The 24,428-nt window shown below is 33.5% G+C and overlaps 1 protein-coding gene across 1 annotated transcript in view; it reads right to left on the bottom strand.

Moving 5' to 3' along the window:
• Positions 1-5,524: 5,524 nt before the first annotated feature.
• GLRB (glycine receptor beta) overlaps positions 5,525-24,428 on the bottom strand; it is a 97,110-nt gene continuing 78,206 nt past the window's right edge. Inside the window, exons 8-10 of the mRNA XM_063107805.1 lie at positions 23,982-24,134; positions 13,856-14,148; positions 5,525-6,202 (exon numbers count right to left, since the gene is read on the bottom strand). Coding sequence (XP_062963875.1) covers positions 5,906-6,202; positions 13,856-14,148; positions 23,982-24,134 — 743 coding nt within the window. The 3' untranslated portion in view covers positions 5,525-5,905. The remainder of the gene's footprint in view (positions 6,203-13,855; positions 14,149-23,981; positions 24,135-24,428) is intronic.

Here is a 24,428-nt window from a genome sequence, read left to right as displayed (position 1 = left end):
TACTCATATTTTATAAGTGAGGAAATTAAAGCTCACAGATGTTAAACAATTTACCAAGATGTACACAACTAGTAAGTGGGATTCTAGCCTAGACTGCTTCAAAATCCTTGCATTTTACCCCTATAAAAGACAGACTTACATATTGTAATTGATAATTCTTACATTATTGTTTTCTCTTTAAAAATAATGTAACTGAAGAAAAGAAAGGTTCTTTTACAAAGTTAGCTGAGCTGTAAATGGTAAACCCAGAGCTGTAACCCAGGTCCTATTACTTTTAATCCAAGGGTCTTTCTAGTGTCTTCTCCTGCCTACCTGTATGTTTATATGTGATATTGGCTTTTGGCTTAGTTTAGACCCTTAGTTTATTTTGTTGTAATGTATGTTTCACATTTTTTCCTTAGGAAATTTCACATTTTTATTTAGACATTTAAATTAATTCATCTAAAAATTTGAAAGTTTCCAAGATGCCACTGGATTGATTGCAAAATAGTGATTTTTGAATGAAAGGTCTTTTGAGCATACAAATGAAAGAACCAGAAGAGTGCAGCTGTGTTTAAAAAGAGGCTTTATAATAGTCCAAGGCAGAATTTATTAGGTATTTCTTCTTAATGAGTTCCATATAATATTCTCTCAGTTAATAAGTTAAAGATCATCTTTGTGGCTGACAAGTCTGCATATTCTGACTTTGACTTGTGAAAAATGCTGGAGTTTGTTATTAAAGCAAGCAGATATGCTGCTGCCATTGAGTGCCAAATTCTTGTTCTGAGAAGGAGATTCCCAGAAGTTGTATGGTGTGAGGTTGTAACCTTCAAAGAGAAGCAGACAGGTATTTACTATTGTTAAATGCCATTTTCCTCCTGCTACATTTCCAACTCTTAACTCATAAAAGAACGTCCCATGGGAACATACAACAAACTGAACTGGGCTTTTCAAAGGCTAAAATTCTCTGCTTCTTCGTTTTGTTTACCATTTCACAAAAAGGGGGTTTTGTTAAGTATCATCAATGGCATAGGGTGAGGCAATGCTAATTGACTAATAAAAATCTCTATTCGGTGAGGTAATTGGTAAAGAACCTGTAGTTTGCACTTCTTGCTAAGCCATGGGGGGCTCAGCCCTCCTTTTGGCCACCTCACTGTCAGTGATATTAATTGAACTGCAATTGCCTCAGGCTGCAAATGGGATTTACTGAAAATTGTTTCAAGTTATTGGATTAAGATCAGATGTGGGTTTCAGTTAAGAAACAAACATTAGCTAAATTGCATTACATCATCAGCTGAGGAAAACTTGCTTTACTGCTTGTTATTTCCTCAACAATGTTAACTAGGAAATAAAATTCCAAATAGCACTTAAAATTTTTTTATTGCAATGTTTCTGCATTTTACTATTCATAATTTTTCTTACTTTTAGTAAACTTCTTGCTTCAAAATTCTATGATCTATTGTAAAAGGGCCTTTATTTAACCATATTAATGTATTTCTTCTTTATTCTTTTTTAAGACAGCTTTTTTTCTTTTAGGCAAATGACTTTATTCCTTTTTATGCTTTTTAATAACAGGCATTATATTCTGATTTGTATTATAGTGATTTGTATATTTACCATATCTTTTATTATCATACTATTGACTATATATCATTTAAGAGTGAGAGTTATGCTTTATTCATTTTTACAGATTTTACAGGCTAACTCAAGACCTTTAACATATTAAATAGCCCTTAAATGTTTACTGATTTACAATTTTTTCTTTAGTATTCTACTCTGAGAGCATTTAAAAAGAACCGTTTTTGGTGTGATATATGAAATTGGAAAAATATTTAAATACTTATGAAAGTGAAATGCCCTAATCATTTGGAGTACAGAAAATCCAACTACAACAGAATTCATGAACTTTCTCATTGCTCTTGCTGGTTAAAGACATAATAAAGTAAATGCACATATAAGATATGTGTGCATGTGTGTGTGTGTGTGTGTGTGTGTGTGTGTGTGTGTATAAGGATACATCAAAAAGCTCAGAGAAAGATTTGCATTATCTTTTTATTCTATTTTTCCATGAATTTTTTGAAATACCCTTATGTAGAGAGAATGCAAAATGTATTAAAGTATAAAATATCAGGTTTATGTATATATGTACACAAACAGAGTATAACCAACCTTGAATATGCATCCATATTTTCCATTAATATTAATGACATGAAAATCTGTATTCTTACTCTTTGTAAGAACTTGACCCCCACCTCTTAAAACATTAAGACTAGCTTCATTAAAAAAAAAGAGTGAATGTTAAATTATTGATAAACACATGTAGTTAACTTGAAAACATAATTTGAATAAACTTGCTATTCTAAAGAAAGGTAATAATATCCTATGAAGAAAGCATTGAATAAAGTTGATGCAAATATTTCAAACTATATCTCATTCTAGGCTTGTTATCTTAAAATTTTATATCCAACTATGGATATGTGAACTGAAATTTTCAATAATATAGATAATCATAAATGAGTTGTTTTTAGAGCAGCTTAATTTGAGTACTGCATATGTAATGGAAAATATTTTGACTTCATTATTCGCTAGAGATGAAATCATATGACTAAAAAACACTTAATGTTGGATAAAATACATATTGGTTAAAATGAGTATTTGAAGATACCTGACATCAAAGACTGGTCCACTTAAAGGAAATAGTGAAACATCAAATTAACCACCTACTCAAGGACAAGGACTGGCTGAACTTAGTCCACCAAGCACTGCTAAATGTGATATGAAATGGTCACAATCAGTTTGGTTGGCATTTAGGATGTGAGCAGAGCATCAGAGTGAGGAATGGCTGCAAAGGTAAGTTAAACATTTAATAGAGATAATTTTATATGAGAGATTTTTTACTTAGTTCATTGGGCAACATAAGGCACTAAAGATGTTAGAGCAGTAGACTGCCATGAGCACAGCTCTATTGCAGAGAAATTAATGCCATGACAAATAAATAAACTATGTGATCCTGGATTGGATCCTGAACAAGAGCAAAAAGTGGTGGTACAATTGGCGAATTTGAATTAGGTCTCTAGACTATAACATTTTATCAATGTTAATTTCTTGATATAAATACATTATACTACTGTGGTTATGAAAGGGTAATGTACTTGGGGTATTTTTGGAAACATACACTAAAGTATGTAGAGAGAAAGAGAAATCATATCTGCAACTTTATTTTAAATATTTCCATGCACACATAGTAGGGGGAGAAAAATAAATAGTCCCATGCACACACAGTAGGGGGAGAAAAATAAATCAAGTATGAGAAATATCAACATTTGGAGAATTTGGATGGAGACTATATGAGAATTCTTTGGAAGTTTTTAAAACTTTTTTGAAATTCTGCAATGTCAAAAAAAGTTTTTTTTTTAAAAAAGAAAGCAATGAGTCCAGGACATAAAATAGGTTAAGAGATGACTACTGTGCAAGCTTGGGCATATCATGGTAAAAATCCACATTAGCAGCGTTTTGAAGGGAAATTTAAGAGAACCTGCCAGAATCTAATATGTACACGTTTTTCAATTCAGTAACTCCACTTCTGTCTTCTGCCTCACAGAAATTAACATATATATGCACCAGTATGTTTATTGTAGTACTACTCTGTATTAGGAAAAACACAACCTAGATTTCCACTTGAAAAAAAGTTAAATTAAGGCACACTCATCCTATAGAATAATAGGAGGTAGAAGTTAGATTTATGACTATCTAATGCAAATCAAATATCAGAGGACACTAACTGTTTATCTTTGCTATGATCATTGCCTACTGTCCCATTTGTAGTTACATATACACACTTAGTCCCAGGATACCTATTTATATATACTTATATATTTATATACTAGGGTATTTCAAAAAGCTCATAGAAAGATTTGTATTATCTTTTAATTCCATTTTTCCAAAAACTTTTTAAAGTATCCATATGTATACTCATATATACATGGGTATAATTGAGTATTAAAATTAGTTTTAAGAGGCTACAATATTACAGAAAAGGAATTCATTCACATTATTTTCAACAAATAATTTTCTATATAATGAGACCTGTCTTCAATACAGTACATCTGCCACTTTAAACTCTGTATCTAGAACAAACTTCATTATACAAATGAAATCTGCAAAAATAAAGAAAACAGAATATAAGGAGATATCATTATTACAAGTAAAATCAATTTTTGAATGATTTAAGTTCTAGTCAAGAGATTTTTTTTTTTCCTACCACAGTCCCATTAAAATGCTACTGCCCGGGGTATTAGTAGTATGTTGAAGTCCATCAATAGGGGTTACTTGTGGCATTTTGAAATTATTCATATGGCTATACTTTTGCAATTAGAGGGTCCTGAAGGACTACAGAGAATTAAATTATATCCCATTAAAAATTTTCATGATCAGTGGGAAAAAACAAGATCAGAAAGAATCTTTTAAAAATTAAAGTCTTCTATAAACTGAATATCATTGAATTACATATGGCGATTTGCATAAACAATATCTTAATACACTTTATTATTTAATTGGCCATACAAACTCTCAGCCCCAGCAAAACATTTCAAATAATGTAAATATATTTCTTTGGACTTATGTTTATATTACATAAATTGCTGATAGTTCTAATTTAAACTATGGCAGAGATGAAAAGGTGCATTAGATATGATATTGTTAGGAAATGAAGGTCTCATAAAATTAGATTTGGTGCTTATTTTCAGGTTGGAACAGGATCAAAGTAAGTAAATCTCAGTTGTCTAGACTTTTAGCAAAAAAGAAAATACAAGTAGTAGTGGTCTAGCAAAAAAATACTATTTTCTCAATCTTTAAATGTTTTGTAATGTATCCAAAAATATTCAAATAAAATAAAAAGAAATAACTTAACTGAGAAAACATTTTTAACTTTACTTAAAATATATAATAAGCACTTTAGTAAAATTAAAAAGTTAAAATTCTTTAATGATTATGGATTTTTTTTCAACTCGTTACTTCTAGTAGTAGGCTTTTTCCTCTTGGTTTTTTAAAAATGATATGAAATCACCTGTATTCTGCATTCCAATTTAAATTATGTATTAGTCCTTTTGAGGCACAATGCTTTTGTGTACTCTGTCCCAACAAATGAAATCCATGAAAATATATGTAGGTTTTAAAGTGGATTAAGTAGAATATTTTTCCTAAATATTTAATCAAATAATCTATCCTTTATTTCTTTTTATTTCATAAGAAGCCAGAATTCAGTATGCATTTATGTAAATACAGGTTTCCCTTTGTTTCAAAAAATGCTTATTGTGTTTTATTATCTGGCATTTTAATGGCACAGGCACACTTTAAAATGAGCTGATTTTACAAATTAATAATTTTTTGAACTTTATTTCTCCACAGAGCTTGCATGATTATAACTGATATATTTCTACTTACAAAGTTTAAATAATATGTAATACAATTTCATTTAATCTGTGATAATATCATCTAAAATCATACAAGAATAAGATGACTTTCTTTGAAAGTTACAAGGAAGGAAATTTGAAATACTACATACAATAGAATGGTGACAACAGGATTCAGCGTGCACATCATTTTATTATCAGAATTATCTGAAGTAGCTGTAGTTCACACTAATTGAAGATAATTGTTTGGATTTATATTATGTAGTATGCCTATCCTTCATTTATTCTTAAAGCAATATTTTGCCTATAAATATATACATTGTTCTTAGAGCATGGACATGACAAGATCATGCTGCCATTCAAAATTAAGGTGCCACATTTTTATTACAATCAAATAGCATCCAAAATGGCAATATATTGCTATGAAAATGCAAACATTTTCACAGACTGGCATTTATGAATGGGGCTGGTCACAATGAGATCAGATTTTATTTTATACAAATGGAAAAGATTTATCATAAATATATAGACCAATAGATAACATTGAAGAACAAGAAGCAGAAAGGAAACAATGCTCTTGCATAAAGATCAATTCGCTTTGCTGCTGTCGGAATAACAGGTTTGGCAGGAGGAGGCTTCTTGCTGTTCTTTGCCTGAGATTTCCCAAGTCCATTGTTGACTTCAATCGGTTTTCCATAGCAGTCATAATTGGATAATTCAAAATCTCTTGGTAAGCTTCCAACAATGCTAAAGTCATTAGATCTCAGATCAGACTTAGAAGTACAAACTTTTTTGCACCTGGTCTCACCAACCTGAGAATAAAAATTAAAGACAGAATGTATTTAGAATTTTTCTAGTTGTAAAACACACCCCTTCAAAAGGATATTTTATAAATTGCTAGTTTCCACAAGAGGGTTTTGTTCATGTCTCAAAGAAGTAACAGAGATAATAGTCAAACGATTAAAACATCAGATTGCTTGAGCATCTAAGACTCTAAAATGTTGCCCAAATAACAAAGCCTATGTCACAGAATAGATTTTGATTGGCTATTTTATGCTAAGGAATCAAAAGACAGATCTACATTTATTTTAGGTGCTACCAGGCTTATGAGAGTTCTCAGTTGGAAGACCAATAAATAAAAATCCATCCTTGCTCCAATAGTTAACCATGATTTTAACTACAGTGATATTAGCACATGATATTACTACAATATGTGGATTACAGAAATCTTCTGTTACTTCTAACCTTTGACTTCCCTACAAATCCTGTTTCCAAATAGGGTGGTTTATAAATGACTGAGGTGTTTATCCCTCCAATGAGACAGACTGTGTCTCTAATCCACATTCCCCCAAAATAAAAGATGAACGCAATCATCATTAAGCAAAGATTTACTAGTAGTGGTTATCTCCGATTTCTTGGCTAAAGTTGAATTAACCCACGGTTAATTGTTAATTTGTTTTCTCAGGGAAAACAAAGAAATTATGAATACTTCAGCTAGACCACATGCTACAGAGATTCCTCAGTTACCAATTTTTGAATTATTAAACTGGGATCAATTCCCTATAATCTACAAAATAAAATAAAAGTAAAAATACTTCGCACTGAACTCTCTAGCAATCAGAAATGCTCTTAGAAAGATTAAAGGTACAGGCTAACTCCCCGTGCCTTGGAATAGCACTGATATTTCAAAAGGCCACAGAGAAGTGAACTCATGTCTCTATTGCTTAATTTCCTCACTGTTATTACTACTGAGTTTTGTGATTCACATTTGGAACCTTCACTACTGACATTTGCTAAGTTTTTACTGAAAAAGGAAACCATGTCATTGTACATTCTTAGCATGTTATAGTTACTCTAGATTTTGTTTGATTAGTATAACAAATACATGGACTAGTTCTGTAGATTCTATTTACATTTGCTAGATTATGGCTGGTAAAAATAATATGCCTAATGTAATAAATAAAACAAATTATTCCCAGCAGTACTTTAGGTACTAGGAGATTATCCTTTATCTGGACAAACACTGATATGTATTTGCTGGGCAAGAGACAGATGGCAGTGCTCAGAGGTGGACAGCAAAAATACCCAAGACACACTGAGTGAAAATGCAAGTTAAAATGCATTTATAATCATACTCCCTCTCCTCATTAGACATTTAAGTTATTTCAATTCTTTTTCCAATTATGAACATGTATTGACGTTATATTTTCAAGCTAGTATACACATGTTGGTTTTATTACTATATGCTTTATACCGTATACATATGTGTAAAATCCTATCACGTAAGAATGCTTTAAAAAGATGTTTATGTAAACGTAATTGTAGAAAAGTACACAAAAATATTTGATAAGCAGCAATGGGAACTGAGTAGCTTCTAAATATTTCATACTAAAAAGAAAAAAAAAAGATGTGAAACACCAATGTTGACTTATTTAGAGAATGTTCATTATAAAATACCCCAAATGGAAACACAGTCCTGTTTTGGTTTGATGGGACTTTGTTTTAGCTGTGGTAGACCAATTTGAAGGTGCAGCTGGGCCTGAAAGAGCTATACCTACATTGGAACGGCATCAACATAGGTCCAGGCTTTAGGCCTATAAATTTATACACTCTGTCCAGCAAAATGCCTTGCAAAAAATAGGGACTCATAAACGGAGTCAGAGAGAGAACAAAGGTAGTAACTAAAATCTAAACTCTTTAAATGTGATTTGTGGAAATATATACACATAAACACACACACACACACACACACACTTCTAGGCCTCTATTTCCTGCCCAATTTAAATTATCAAAATTGAATATTTAAAAGACTTTCAGAAGTTAGTCCTCCACGTAAGCCCCACCACCACATGTGCACATGCACACACAAACTCACACACACACACACACACACCTTCCCTATTACTGTTTCAGACAGAAGACCACATTTAAAGCTCGAGTTTTCTAGTGTTGTTTGAGGACTGTGTCAGTCTTCCCACATATCAGCGAACTTCTGTAAATAGTAAATCACTACTTTGATAGAAATACAAGTTGAGAACAGACTCTACCTGTCAAATTTCTGCATTATTCTCCACCTGTCAGGGCAATCTTTACAATCAGGGACTGTCTGGGTATCCCAGCCTCTCCTCCCTTTAGAATTCTGGACCACTACGAAGACTTAAATGCACTAACTTGGATTTAGAATCCACTTATCAAAACAATGGAATACTCTAGCTTCTGACTACAAACTTAGGAAGCATAACTTAATATTTATTTTTACTTTTTCACGAACAAGAACAAATAATTTACTATAGAAATGCATTTACTATAAACAATATTTTTTACACTTCTTTAGGTGTGGTTTTAGTATCTATAAATAACTAAGCAAGTGGCCAAATTATTATACTATAACCTAAATTACACATAAATACTTTGAGTTTCCTAATCTATTTTATTTATATAACCATATCCTTCTATTCTGCCGGCAATTTTAATGACTATGATTTTACCTACACAGATTATTAAAAATGTAGATATAAACTGATATGTTTATTTAGAGAAATTATTTTAAAGTAGTAAACATCGGTAAGAACAATTTTTTCGATGTTAAAGCAACAACATAAAAAAGCACTCCAAAAAGCTTCAAATCGGTCATATTAAGTATTTAGTCATTTAACTCATTAAAACCGCTCTCAGAGATGTACTTGAAGATTCTTGTATTAAAAATGAGTGGAGTGGTGTGTGTGTGTGTGTGTGTGTGTGTGTGTGTGTGTGTGTGTGGTGGAGACAACCTCTACTACAGAAGTAATTTTTAATGATGTGACACAACTGAACAGGAGGTTTAAGTTCCCTACTGAAAAGTCCTCAGAGTTCCTTAAATAGGTTATGATTCATTAACTAGTTGGCTGGTCTCTTCTTGTCCCGTTCATCAGAGATTTTACACTACCATAACTTTCCTTTTATTTTTAATATATTCTATACCTTATTTGCATATAAAAATATATATGAAAGTACGGAAGAGTTTACAATATAAATATGATTTTAAACAGTTAAAATGTCAAAATAACTAAGAGTCAATTTCAAATGTTTCACCATAAAAAATGATAGGTAAGTAAGGTGATGGATATGTTAATTAGCTTGATTTAATCATTCCACATTGTAAACATACATTCAAAACATCGTATTGTATATTCGATACATACATACATTCAAAACATATTGTACCCCATGAATGTATACAATTATGATTTGTCAATCAAAAAATAATATTTATAAATTTTTTTAACAGAAAAAAAAAATCAACTCTTATTTTTAAAAACATACCATTATCGTAAAGAAACAACTGTCTCATTTATGTATGAACAGCAGCTTTTAATTTCTCATGTATTTAAAATTGTGGTCATGGGTACCATTTTCTTCAAATAAAAATTCATAAAATTTTTGTGTAGGGCACTTACTAGGTTTTGGAAATAGGGTGATGTTAACAACAGCAGGTCCTCAACTATTTTTGTTGAATAAAAAAAGTATATGAGGGACAAACAAATAAGTGGAATGGCTGAAGAAGCACTGCCTTTAGGAAAAAAGAAAATCCAGTTACATGTGTATGATGACATAGTATTGTATGCAGGCCACAAATTAGAGAAGCCTCATACTAAAAACTAGATTAAAAAAATTACTATTTATCTTTTTATCCTTTTTTATCATAACTCTCTTTAGAAAGCATAATATTATTTTAAAAATAAGCTTCAAAAGTTTTCTACAATCTTAATTTCATTATGCTTCCATTAATTACTATTGTTATTTTATCTAAAAATAAATAACATATGATCTGATTGAAAGTGTTTGGCAAAGTTTGTTTTGAAAAGCAAAATACATTGGAACAAATGCATTTTGAAAACAAAACTATATTTTTCACAGCAAAATCCCTGTAATTAAAAAGGCAACAAGTTATATTTTCAATTTTTATATTTTCTTTCATGAATCATTATCTTATAAATTTATCAAGTGTCATATTTGATGTAAGTTTGATGTGTACATGACAGCTAAGTTATTTTTGGAGTTATTACCATTTTTAAAGCCTGTCTCAGGATACAAATATTACATGGGTACAATGTTTATTTGGGAAAATGCATTTCGTCCTATAAGGAATAAGAATAATTTACATTTATTTCTAGGGATTAAAATTTCTGGTCAACTCAAATTCTCTAAGCATCACTCTATAAATTTTGTAGCAAAATGTCATAGCAATTTCAGAATCTAGACAAATGTGTTTCTATTAGCAGCCAAAAAACATAGAATTAAAATGTAGAACTTAAATATGTTCGTTGGCTAATTATTTTAATTCTTGAAAGAGAAATTTAAAATAACAAAATTGAGTCTATTATTTCATGACCCCTCTTATCCTTTATATCCATGTTTATAAATAACTTTAATACGTTCTATAATGCTCTAAAAAGGTGGTTCTAATTAGTCTCCTTCATCAATACCCTGCTTGATGAAATATATGAAGATACCAAGATCACTCGCACATTGATATTCTCTGTTACTAGAGAATTTCTGTAGCTATTGAGGCCCCAGAACACACCAGAAAATAGAGCTGATTATGGTATTACTAGAAGAAAAGCACCTGTTCTAAAGAATTTCCTTACTTTCTGTTTCCAGATTGCTTAACCAAGGTTCAAGTTAGAGAGGACTTAATGGGCTGCAAAAATGAGGAAGTGGTAAAAGACAGTGAGATGTAAATGGAGGGGTAGAAAGCAAGAGAAAGATTAAAGCATCCGTGATAAAAATGCTTCAATGAGTAATTACGAACCTGCTTGAAACAAACAAAAAAAGAGAAAACCTGGGTAAGGAAATACAAATTCCCAGCAAATCATACTTACATACATATACATATACATATACATATACATATACATATACATATACATATACATATACATATACATATATATATACATATATACTAAATAGAACTTTTAGAACTGAACAATACAATAAACAGACTATAATGCTTATGGATGGGATCAACAGGAAAGTGGAGGGGGCAGAGGGAAGCATCAGTGAACTGGGAGATATCCGATCTGAATAACAGAGAGATGGCAGACTAAAGAAAAAATGGACAGAACTTCAGGGATGTAGAACTATAATAAAAAATCTAGCATTTGTGTTATCAGAGTCCTGGAAAGAGAGGGGAAAGAGGACGAGTCTGAAAAAGTACTGAAAGAAATAAAGTTGAAGACTTTCCAAGTTTGGCAAGCGACATAAACCTACATTTTCAACATGATGAACAAACCCCAAACAAGATTAACCCAAACAACTCCACAGAAAGAAACACCGTAATTGAACTTGTGATCACTAAAGTTCCCCTCCAAATATTTTTGGAAAGCATCCAAAGACAAGTGCCATTTTTACCTATAGGGAAAAACAATTAGAATGATTAGTTCCCACCAGAAGCACAGAGGCCAGAAGGAAGTGGCACAACACTTGTCAGATGCTAAAAGAAACCATTTGTCACCCCACAATCCTAAACCTACCCAGAGAAAATAGTCTTTAGAAATGATGGAGAAATCAAGACATTCTCAGATAAATGGAAACTAAAAGAATCTGTCACCGGCAGACCTCCTCAAAATAACGCATAAATGAAATTATCTAAACAGCAGAAAGCAAACAATAAAAGACATAACCTTGGAATATCAGGATGGAAGAAAGTACATAGAAAGCTAAAATATAGATAAGCTTACCTTCTCCTCCTGACTTTTCTAAATTATATTTGAAAGTGAAGCAAAAATTATGACACTGTCTAATGTGGTTCTAAATATATGCAGAAGAAATATTTAAGACAATTATAAGCAGAAAAAGGAAAAGGGATACAAAGGTAGATAATGTTTTTACACATCACACAAATAGGTAAAATGATGAAAATGTAGACTGATAAGTTACGTATGCATAGTACAATAGCTACAGCAACCACTAAGAAGTTATAGACAGTTATACCTAAAAACAACACAGAGAGCTCAAAGTGAAGTTCTAAAAACAAGGTCAAGCAACACACATGACAGGAGGAAAACAACTAGAGAAACAAAAAGCAGAACAAATAGAAAACAAAATATGTAATGTAGACTAAAGCCCTATATCAACAGATCAAAAATTACATGAAATATAAATGATATAAATATACTAATTAAAACATTAAAAATTAGCAGAGTAGATTAAAAACCATAGGCCAGCTATACGTTGTCTACAAGATACACACTTAATGTATAATGATAAAAACATATTGGGTATAAATGGAAGGAAACGATATATCAAAGAAATGACTTCTTTAAGGCCACAATAGCTCTGCATTAATGAAAATTTTATCATTATTCTTCATGAAGAGTATTAGAGCATGAAAGAGCTACAAGGCCTGAAGAAGCCTCCGTCAAGGTGGCAGTTAATGACTTGCAGAGGGTCTTTTTTATACTCAGAATATGAGTATAAATAATTTAACAACTTATAACTTAACAGGAAAAGAAAAAAGGCCACCAGCAGCACCCTATAAGAAGATTTCGTTTGCTTTTGTATCTAAGAACTACATGTGAAGCATGCTTGTCAAGCATTATAGGTGGGGGGAGTGGTGTTGGTCAGAAAACTGATGGAGTATTGGAGGGTAACAATAAAAGTAGAGCAAGCGAGATTTTCAAGGTTGTATGAAGGAATGGACCTATTAGTATCTTGTGGAATTTACCATTCTTAGCTCAATGGAAATGGTCTTCCAGTTGACTGGTCTTACCAACTAGAAGGTATCCATCAGGGACAATTTGGGGTAAGTGGACAGCTAACCTTAACCCATAAAGCAGCCTGTTGCCTTGGGACTTATCATTACCTGTGTCTAGAAGCAATGCCCACTATTTTTAGACTCATGACCAAGTGACGAGGCAAGGTTAAGGGGTAAAACCCTATCCAATTGTTCAGCCACTCACTGTTGGGCTGGACAGATCCCTGACTATGGGCATAATCTCCCTATGGGCCAGACATCCAATAAACGAGTAGCCTGCCTGACATGTTCTGTACAAAACTCTGCAACCTGATGGGGAATGGTAGGTGATTAAATCAAGGCTCCCCCAAGCTTTCAGGGCTGGCAGAAGGCCAATGCTGCCCCAGCAGTCCTCAGTGTTTCACATGAGAAACAACAGGGAGGTCTGTGTCCTGGCCAGATTTCTATGTTCAATAGTCACCATCAAAGCAGAGTTATAGCCTTAAACTGAGTAGAAATTTTAATAAGGCCTTGATGTTTTTTCCTAAGTGGTATTTGACCTAGGTGTTTTAAATATTTTCTAAAAAGTACATTCTCCAAAAAGTATATTGTACTCATACTTTTCATCTGTGAGAGAAAAACACATGAATGACAGTTTTATCAAACTTTCACACACACAGCAAAGTATCTCTCTCCTCACCCTGTACAAGATGAAGAAAATCATGTTACTGGATAATTTCATTCCTACCTGCAAAGTGCTAATGTGAACAGGAGTCCCTGTACCATTCACAGTGTTCTTTTTAGCTGCATTTCCACCTTTTCCGTCTGCTTGCTCAGCCTTAGCAATTCTGGCTTTTTCTGCTTCAACTCTTTTGGGGTTGTTCAACATCACCTGGACTACAGCATACTCCACCAGTGAAGCAAACCCAAAGAGGAGACAAGCAATGAGCCACACATCGAGCGCCTTCACGTAGGATACTTTGGGAAGCTCAGCAGCAAGGGTTGTGCACTCCGAGGCCAAGCTGAGCACTGAGAAGATACCTACAGAAACAGAAATAGGAGTTACAGTTGCTTTTGATCGCTAGGAAGTGTTCTGCAATTGTCACTCTTTGGACCATGAACAATTCATCAGATCTCTTTAAAGCTCAAAGACTAGAAGGAATAATAGATACATACTTTTAATATAAGGGTGATTGATTATAGTTGAGGACATTTGTAAATACTTAGCACTCAATAAATAGACATTTAAACCAAGCTGCGAAAACACAGTTTGTATCTGTTTGAAATATTAAAGATATCTAAAACTATTCCAGAGCATCTCTGAGGAAACCACAGAGCTCTCTGATTGTTTTTAGACAGATTTCAGTTATAGAGCTGAATTCTATCTTCCTGAACAACTCAATCAGAACAAGAATAGAACATATGAGGCAATTTTCTGATAAGGTTCACAATAAAAAATAAATCTAAGAAGACAAAATAGAGAATATTTCTGATTATTTCAGAGGAAACAAATGCTTCCAGCTTTTCCAGGAAAAACAAAATTCTGTCCCATGTAACGTTAAGCACATACGGAAAGGTAACACGTCATCTGTCAAATTAAGTAAGGTAATTGTAAAACTCCTAAGAATTACAACAACGTGTCTCTCTTTTTCTCCTCCCACCTGTCACCCTCCCTCCCATTTTCCTTTCTTTCTCCCTTCCTTCATATTTTCAGGAGAAAGGATGGTGAAACACAATCTGTTGGCACAGGCTGCCAGTAGCACACTGGGTCAGAAAGGACCTCATTCCGTGTCAAGGGAGACACACTTTAAGTCAAGTAGGAAACAAGTTTCACTTGGCTCTGTGCATCCGTCTCACTTACTGGGCTGAGTGTAGTCTTTTTCTTCTTACATGGGACCACCTCTGAGAATTAATGAATAATTAAAGGTGTACATGGCTCTTTTCCCTTCCTTTGAAATGGTGAGGACTATGTTAGTATTTTCTGTCAATTGTATCATGTTAGAAGCTTCTGAAAGGTGTCAAGCTTTTTTGTGTGTTCAAGAGCATAGCATAATCTCTACCAGAAAGAAAGGCTTTCAGCAAAATATAATAACTTCTGCAGATGGAAACAATACCAGATGTACAATAGCTTAAACTAATTAAGAGAACTATATTTTTAAAGTATATGTAGGTTTCAATGTTCTCTGACTTGTAAGTATAAAGTAACATTAAAATCCAATATGCTACCAACTATTGCCCTGAACTACAATTAATAATACCCATGGGCATTAATTTGGGAATGATCTTTCCAAGTCAATTTTTCTATTCTTTGCCAAATTTTATGAGTCAATCTATCAATCTATCAAAAACAAACCTTAGTTAATTCATTAAGATAGACTACATTGACACTATTCGCTGTGTCTCTATTGCATTTTATGCTTATCAAAACCTAGAATGCATCAAATTTTACTTTAGTGTTTACCTGAATATTTATCCTGATATATTATAAACTTTTATGAGAAATAGAGAATAATGTCAGACTATATTTTTATGCAATATTTGGTAGAGAATATTAGGAAACTTTAAATTGGGGCAAGAGGAATGAAATTAGTGAAATAATGTTGGAGTAACATTACTCTGGTACAGATACACAAAATAGAACTAGGGGGGAAGAATAATTGTTGAGGAAACAAAGCATAAGTTAATGAAGGCCTACATTGTGATAGGATAGAGGTGAAAGAATTTTAGAGAAAACATTTCAAAAGACTTCGTTACTGATTCAAGGTTGAAGAAGCAGATTGAGACAAAATTCTGAATAGAATGACTGGAGCGATATAATATGGGAAGAGGAGTCTATAGAACAGAGGATGACTTGAGTAGGAAAACACTGAAAGGTTAGATAAAGGTCAAGAAACAAAAATCCAGTGATCATGACACAGAACAGTGCACCTGAAGTTTTGAAAGAACGTTTTGGAAAGGAAAGACTAGACAATATCATTCAAATGGAGGTCATGTTAGAAAGGGAAAGGACTTTGGGAGGTAAATATGCGTGGGTGTCAGAAAAAGGGAATCAAAGGAACAGATGAAGGGGCCGAGCCCGTGGCGCACTCGGTAGAGTGCTGCGCTTGGAGCGCGGCGACGCTCCCGCCGCGGGTTCGGATCCTATATAGGAATGACCGGTGCACTCACTGGCTGAGTGCCGGTCACGAAAAAACGACAAAAAAAAAAAAAAAAAAAAAAAAAGGAACAGATGAAGGAACTGTCTTTAAAAGAAGCAACACAACATTCACAGGTTTTGCGTGGAAAGGGAGGTATTGACAACTCCAGATATTAAGTTAGAAACAAGGATGGCCAGTTTTATTAAGATTTTTATCATTTCAAAGTAAGAATAGAAATGGAGGTAAGTTAAGGAGGAGCAGAAAGTGAACATGTACTATGTGCTTTATCTTTAGGAAATCATACTACAATTAAAAAAATATTTATTTGCTTTTATTAATCCTAAAAGAAAAAATCTGAGCAAATACTACTACTTTGGACAGGTATTTCAGCATTACCTTAACATAGCCTTCAAAATAATTACTTCATTGTTAAATAGTGCATAGTGAAATTCTATCTGAATTTTAATAAATTATAAGCCAATTAAAGAAATGTGAAATTCATCATTCATAAAAATGTGGATTTTTATAATGTTAATAGTATGTATGTTCTTAATAAATTACTCCATGCTTCTCTTTAATAAATTCCAGAATTTCTTAGTATAAATATTTCTAAAACATATTTAAATTATATGGACCTTATCTGTCAGAATTTTTCCTCCATAGAATAAAAATAAATCAAGCTTAGATTTCAAAGGAAGGAAAATGTTGTAAAATTGATATCAATATCTTACCAATAGATGTAGGGTCTATATCTATTAAATGTTAAAGATAATAAATAGTATAAATTAAAATATCAGTAAAGAACCTATATAAAGAGTAATTGAACAAAACCTTCTATAAACGATTTAGGGTTAAAGTTACTTAGCACTTCAATATGCAGACAATTGTATAGTGATAAAATCATCTCAATTATTCAAGATATATTTAGTAACCTCTATTATTGTCCATGGGATGACCAGAGATTTCTTGTCCAGCTAATCTCAGAGGAAGAATCTGCAAAATAATTCTTTAACAGCATATAAACTAAGAATATATTGACGAAAGGAGAAAAACCAAGAACTAGAGAAGAAAAGAAAGAAGAAACAGAGAGAGAAAAAAAAGGAAAAGAAATGAAAAGTAGAGTGAGTATGGCAAATGCCATGAACCAAAAGAGCAGGTTAAGGAGAAACTGCAAGTGTGCAAATACAAACTACTGTCAAAACTCAAAATAATTTATCTCATGCTGAGATAAACTCATCACCAAATCGGTATATATGATATTGTGATTAATAAAACAAAGATGCTGCTAAATTATATTAGCAAATTGTCATTCCATAATTTTTTGTCAAAGGATACTAAAAGGAAAACTACTGTCATGTGGAAATCCATAAATATATTTTGGCATTTTCAAAAGAAGTCCCTGTAATCAAAAAGATTTTGAAGAATTGCTCCAGATAAAGAAAATAATATAAGAAGAAAGAAAATTTATGCATGCATGGTCTACTAGTGGTCTGAACTGTGACCTCAATTACTAATCTTTTTATATATATAATTGAGAGTTAAATGTTTTTAAAAAACGTATTCCTTTTAGCAGTAAATAAAGTATTTTATGTAGGAAAAGGAAATGTTATAGTAAAGTTTATTTAGATTATTGCAAAAAGTTACTTCCACAGTTACTTGCATAGTATGATGGTTAATTTTAGGTGTCAATCTGATAGATTAAGGAATACCTAAAACCTGATAAGACATTATTTTTGGGTGTGCCTGCGAGGGTGTTTCCAGAGGAGATTAGCATGGACGTCTGAGTGGTCTAGGTGAAGAAGATCCAACCTCAGTATGGGTGGGCACCATCTAATCTTCTGGGGACCTGGAGAGAACAAAATTGGAAGAAAATGCAAATGTCTGTCTCTATCCACTGGAGTTGGGATACACTTTCCTCTGCTGTTCATGGACATCAGAACTCCAGGCTCCCTATCCTGTGGGTTCCAGGACTGCCACCAGAAGCACCCTCAGGTTCTCGGGCCTTTGGCCTCAGATTGAGAATCACACCATTGGCTTCCCTGGTTCTGAGGCTTCTGGACATGGACTGAGCCACATTTCTGGCACCCTAGGGTCTCCAATTTGCAGACAGCCTGTCATGGGACTCCTAAGCAAACTCCCCTAATGAATCCCTTCTCATATATTCATATACGTACCCTATTGGCTCTGTCTCTCTGGAGAACCCTAATACACATAGTTACTTCCATACTTAGAGAAATAGCTTAAGACAAAAGTCATTAACTAAAATTCACAGAGAAAGCTTTAATGTTTGTTAACAATGGGAAATGTAAATCAAAAAGGCTGAGAGAAAAATAAAAGTAGAATACAAAACTACTTTTTTAAAAAAGCAAAATGATTCTGGGGCAAATTAATTACATTATGCTCTATGTTTTTTCTCCTAACTTTTAGAAAATAAAGAAAACTATGAGCCATAATAGATAGAGATTGGCAAACTGATTGTTTTTGTTTAATCCTTTGGAAGAACATAATAATAAAAAATAAGAAAGTAGAAAAAGATATGCTGAGTAGAAACAGCTACATCAACTGCATATCCTGAAATTTAATCTGCCAGTGACGTGATTTATTTTCTTTTTAGATAAAATTATCAATGTGTTTGTCTAATAGCAGGCCTTCAAAATATCTGCAGCTTAATTCCATAATTATTGTTGGAAATTTTAACACTTCTCATCAATAACAATAATAATTAGACAAAAGAGATAAAAGATTTAAAAAGCGCTATCAACCAACTTGACTATAATGATAGTTATAGAACACAACACACAACCATGACAAATACACATTGCAAGTGCACTTGGTACGGTTATCAGGAGGCATACACTTGGCTGGGCCATTAAAAAAAGTTTCAACAAACATAAAAAGTTTCGAAATCAAAGACTCTATTCTCTGACAAAAATGAAATTAAATTAGAAAGCAATCATATTTAGATACTTAAGAAAACCCTAAATATTTGTAATTCAAACTACACATTTCTAAAGACTCCATGGGCCAAAGAACAAATCACAAAAGAAATTTTAAAATATTTTTAACTGAAAGACGAAAATACTATATACCAAAATTTGTGTATTGAAGCTAAAGTAGTACTCGCAGGGAAATTTCTAACTCTAAATGCTCATATTAGAAAAGAAGAAAGATCTAAAATTGATTATCTGAGTCCAACTTTAAGTATTCAAAAAGAGAACAAAATTAAAACTGAGGTAAGTAGAAAGGAAGTTTACTAAAGATAAGAGCTAAAATATGTGAAAAAGATAATAAATAAATATTTAGAGACAATTAATAAAATCAAAGCTAGAGCTTTGAAAATATCAATAAAATTGATAAGCCTTTAGCTAGAGTGATCAAGAAAAAAAAGCGAATTCACAATTTGACAATATCAGAAATGAAATATGGGATATCACTACTGCTAGACATTAAAAGGAAAAAGAAGTATTATGAACATTTTTTGTGCTAATAATTCACAACTTATCTAGCATTTAGAAATCAACTGGTATAATTCACCAAATAAGAGAAGGGTAATTCATATAGCATTTAAATATCTACCCACCAACTGCTGTGTGCACCCATATACGCTGCCTTCTCTCTTAATACTATAGACCAGGATCAATGAAGTCTGACCCATAGGCCAACCTGGCTTACCATCTATATTTATAAATAAAGTTTTGTTAGAACAGATCCACACCCATTCAGTTACACAGTGTTTAAGGCTTCTTTAGTGCTATAACAGCAGAGTTTAGTGGTATGATAAAAATTATAAGGCCCACAAACCTCAAATATTTGCTATCTGGCAAATATTTTATAGAAGGAGTTTGCTGATCCCTGGGACAGCCCACTCTGCTCTTAGCAAAGGCCAATCCCTCCATTTCCTAGGTCTCATCCCATATAATTTTCTCAAAGACACTGCTCCTACACTTTTCCATCTCCGTTTTTCCTTCATTACTGGTTGTCTTCCATCAAAAATAAGCATACTATGTGCTATGGGTAAATGTGTCACCCAAAAGCTCATGTATTGGAAACTTGATCCCCATTGTAACAGTGCTAAAGAGGGTGGGAAACCCAATTATGGTATTTGAAAGGTGGGTGCTTTAAGAGATGATTGGATCTGGAGGATTCTGCCCTTGTAAATGGATTCATCCATTGAAGGTTTAATGGGTGGTCATGTGCATGGTTATGACAACTTTATAAGCAGAGTAAGTGAGGAGGTTAGCTCTCTTTTGCACAGGACACTCTTGCTATGTGACAACCTGCATTGCAGTAGACAGTCACCACCCAGAAAGCAGCCCTCACTAAATGTGTTCCCTGGGCCTTGGACTTTGCAGCCTCAGAAACTATAAGAAATAAATTTCATTCCTTTATAAATCACCCAGTTTCATGTATTACAATATAAGCAGCAGGAATGGACTAATACACTATGATTTCCTCTACTTTAAAAAATAAAAACCAAAACCACATTGAACTCCTATTCCCACCCTGGCTATTTTTGCAGCCAACACTCTCCAGTGAGTTGTTTATACTGAGAGACTTACTCCCCTCCTCTTCTTTCTGGAAGCCACTCTTCTCACCTCATGGAAACTGTCCTCCATGACTTCCTCAGCTTGCTTAATCTCACGGCAATCTTTAGTCCTAAACTTCTTGATGTATGGACAATTGGTTGATCACTCCCTTCATCTGGAAACACTTTCTCCACTAGGCTTCAAAAACCACATGATGCTGGCTGGTCCCCATTTTCTCAGTCCCTCTCAGAAGTAGACTTCTTCTCTACTTACTTCCCTGTGTTTTCATTCAGACTCACCTTTAAAGACCTTGTACACTCTTTCAAATCTTAAATTCTTACTCCAGCCCTGAAATCTCCAAGAACCCCCAGACCTATAAATCCAACTTCCTGTGTGATATCTCCACCTAACAGACATCTCTAACTTAACACATCTGAAACAAAGCTGCTCGTCAGCCACCGTCTCATAACCCACAGTCTTGTAAGCTTCTCCCATCTCAGTTACTATCAATTTCATCTTCCTAGTTTTTTTCTTCAGTCAAAATCTCTGAAGTCAACTTTGATTCTACTTTCTTAAATCCCTCATAAACACACGCACAGATATTTTTATCTCTACCTTCTCTATAATCCATCATCTAATATTTATTAGCATCTGCACTACTTTCCCCTAGCTTATACCATAATTATTTACCTGGATTATTGCAAAAGCCTTCTAACTGCTTTCCTGATTTCCACCCTTGACCCATGTCAGTCTGTTCTCAACAAAGTAGGCAAAGAAGTCTGGTTAAAATTTAAGTGAGATTATGTTCAAACGCCTTCAGGGGATTCATATTTCACTCTAAATAAAAGCCCAACCATCAGAATGCCTTAAGAGTTGTCACATGGTCCAGCCCTCACCATTGTTACCTTTCTGACCTCACCTTGCATTACCCTCCCTTTAACTCACTCTGCTCCAGCCATATGGGCCTCTTTTTTCCCACAATACTCCAGGCATGCTCCTGTCTCAGGAACACAGCCCTGATGATCACTGCCTAGGCCCATGCTTCACTCTTTCCCTAGATATCCATATGATTCGTTTCTTCATCTCCTTCATTTATATATGCAATATCCCTCTTATTGAGACCTTTTCTGAAAAGCAGGTCACAGCCCCCAAACTCACTATCCCTATCTCACCATTTTATGTATTACATGTATTTATTTGGTGTCTGTTTCATCCTAAGAGCATGTAAACTCATTGAGGCTAATAAATGTGTTTTAATCAATTTCTTTTTTTTTTTTTTGTCTTTTTCGTGACCAGCACTCAGCCAGTGAGTGCACCGGCCATTCCTATATAGGATCCGAACCCGCGGCGGGAGCGTCGCTGCACTCCCAGCGCTGCACTCTCCTGAGTGCGCCACGGGCTCGGCCCTTTAATCAATTTCGTTAACTAACCATTAGCTATTTATTTTAACTTCATCCCCATTTTCTTGAATAGTACCTAGCACATAGCACAAGATAAATATTTGTTAAATGAATGAATGAAAATATGTAGAAATGTTTTGTAAACTATAAAGCAATATATAAATGTAGCATATTTTTAACTCCTGAATATGTAATATGGGCTTTACAGTCATTTTCTAGATCCTCCCAGTAACTTCTTGGCTACTTCTATCATCTCTGCTGATATTTCAGCAGAGTTATGTTTTAAAAAGTTAGATCTGTTGTCCAAGTTTTCACAGCTAGTAAGACAGAGCTGGAAAAGCTGAGTAGCACTCAAGAGATTGACTTTTAACCATTAAATACTGCTTCCCCACACAACAGGTCTCTGGGATGTTAACTGACAACTCATAGACCTCATATCAGAAGTTCTGAAATGAATGGGGATTTACAGAGAAAAATCTTTAAAGGATACGTCAGAAAATTGGGATGTCTCCAAAGTACCCTTGGAAGCCTGACATTTAAATTTATATCACTGCAGGAGCATAAGATACTTCTGATTAAAAAATGATTGTTTGGGGGAAATGAATGATATTTTTGACAAGTCTAAGAATTTAAATCTAGATGTTGGGGGTTATTCTTCCGGTACAATACAATATGTAGTTAATTTTCATCCTCTAAAGGAATTAATCTATAAGTTGTCAATTGTCTTCATTAGAAACACATAACCCTTAACAATAAAATATCCCACATTTTTTGTTAGTAAGATATAGATTTGATCTTTGTGGTTTCTATGAGATGTAAACCATCAAATTTCTTATTCAGATAACATAGTCATTTTCATTGCTTCTTTCCTGGTTTCCTACTCTTTAAAGTCCGTATTTTGTGTAATTCCTTCGGTAAGTCAGGAGGGAGATTTGCACAAGGCCTTTTTAATGGAAGCAAAAAATTAAATGTGATAACCTATCACTCTTTGAGTGGGCACATATATCACAGCCTTACCTATATGAGTTCCTGGTGATATTTAGAAAACGCGTGCACACACAGAGGCAAGCACAAACACACAGTGTAACAAAGAATTTTTAAACACCCTGAACAATCAAAATTTGTTGTCATACTGTCTATATTTTGAAATTTATTCACTTTGCCCATACAAAGGAAGGGTTCTTGCTTATTTCCTCAAGCAGAGACTTGAAAAGCCCTTATACAAATATTATTTTCGAAAGAATGTCTAATGGTGTTTCTAAGTCACAAAGCATCAAAAGTAATAAATTGGAAAGTATGGCATTAAAGGGAGAGACAACCAGCCCTTACTTGCTCTAGCCACCCCTGATGATACAGCACACAAAATTGGGTGTTTAGGAAGATAATGCTTATTAATTTTTAAAAACATAAATTATATTACTATTCCCTGACTAAGAGTATGGGATAATATATAATATTATTTAGAAAGATTCCATCAAAATAGTTATTCTTTTTAACATTGGCACTGCTAAAGATTTTAGACTTTAGTTATCAGTGAAAATAACGTATTAATAATTATTTCATGACAGAAAAAACAGAACAGATTAACTGCTTAAAGTACCCTGAAGACACAGAAAGAAAACCTTAGATTAATTATGCAGCACATAAGCAATGACAAAATCGAGTTTGAGTTTAAGTTTTGAAGGAAGCCTAAAAAATAAAATAGGTTTCCATCAATTCCAAAACTCATTGTTTCAACATATTTGATTATAGCCATTTATATGAAGAGATAACATATTCCAGCTGTGGGAGGGATGCACGAAACACTTTACCTAGGGGCACTCTGGCAGCACTTGCATCTGGGTTGATCCAGAAAGACAGCCAGGAGAGAACCACAATCAACAAGGTCGGGGCATAGACACCCATCATGTAAAACCCGACCTGCCTCCTCAGGGTGAAGATGACTTCCACGCATGTGTAGTAGCCTTTCAGAAACAAACACAGTAAAGGTAGGAGGTTCTCACCCACATACAACTGCACAAATCAATAATGTACCTGAAAACAGTAAATCACTTCTACTGGAGGTAATTTCACAAAGTTAAACTCCACAAAAAAAGCTTTTTCTTTAAATACTATATAATTTATGTGATCTAAAAGGGTGACATTATGGAACCTGTTTCACCTGACCTTTTGCAACTTCATTATGACATTGAAAAATAGATCCCACATGCTGTTCCACTATGTCAGTGTCTAGGCTTTTAAGTCTTTATTTAGAGAAT

The sequence above is a fragment of the Cynocephalus volans genome, chromosome 9 (assembly GCF_027409185.1).
Source record: "Cynocephalus volans isolate mCynVol1 chromosome 9, mCynVol1.pri, whole genome shotgun sequence".
Lineage (NCBI taxonomy): Eukaryota > Metazoa > Chordata > Mammalia > Dermoptera > Cynocephalidae > Cynocephalus > Cynocephalus volans.
This window is presented reverse-complemented; position numbering and strand designations above follow the sequence as displayed.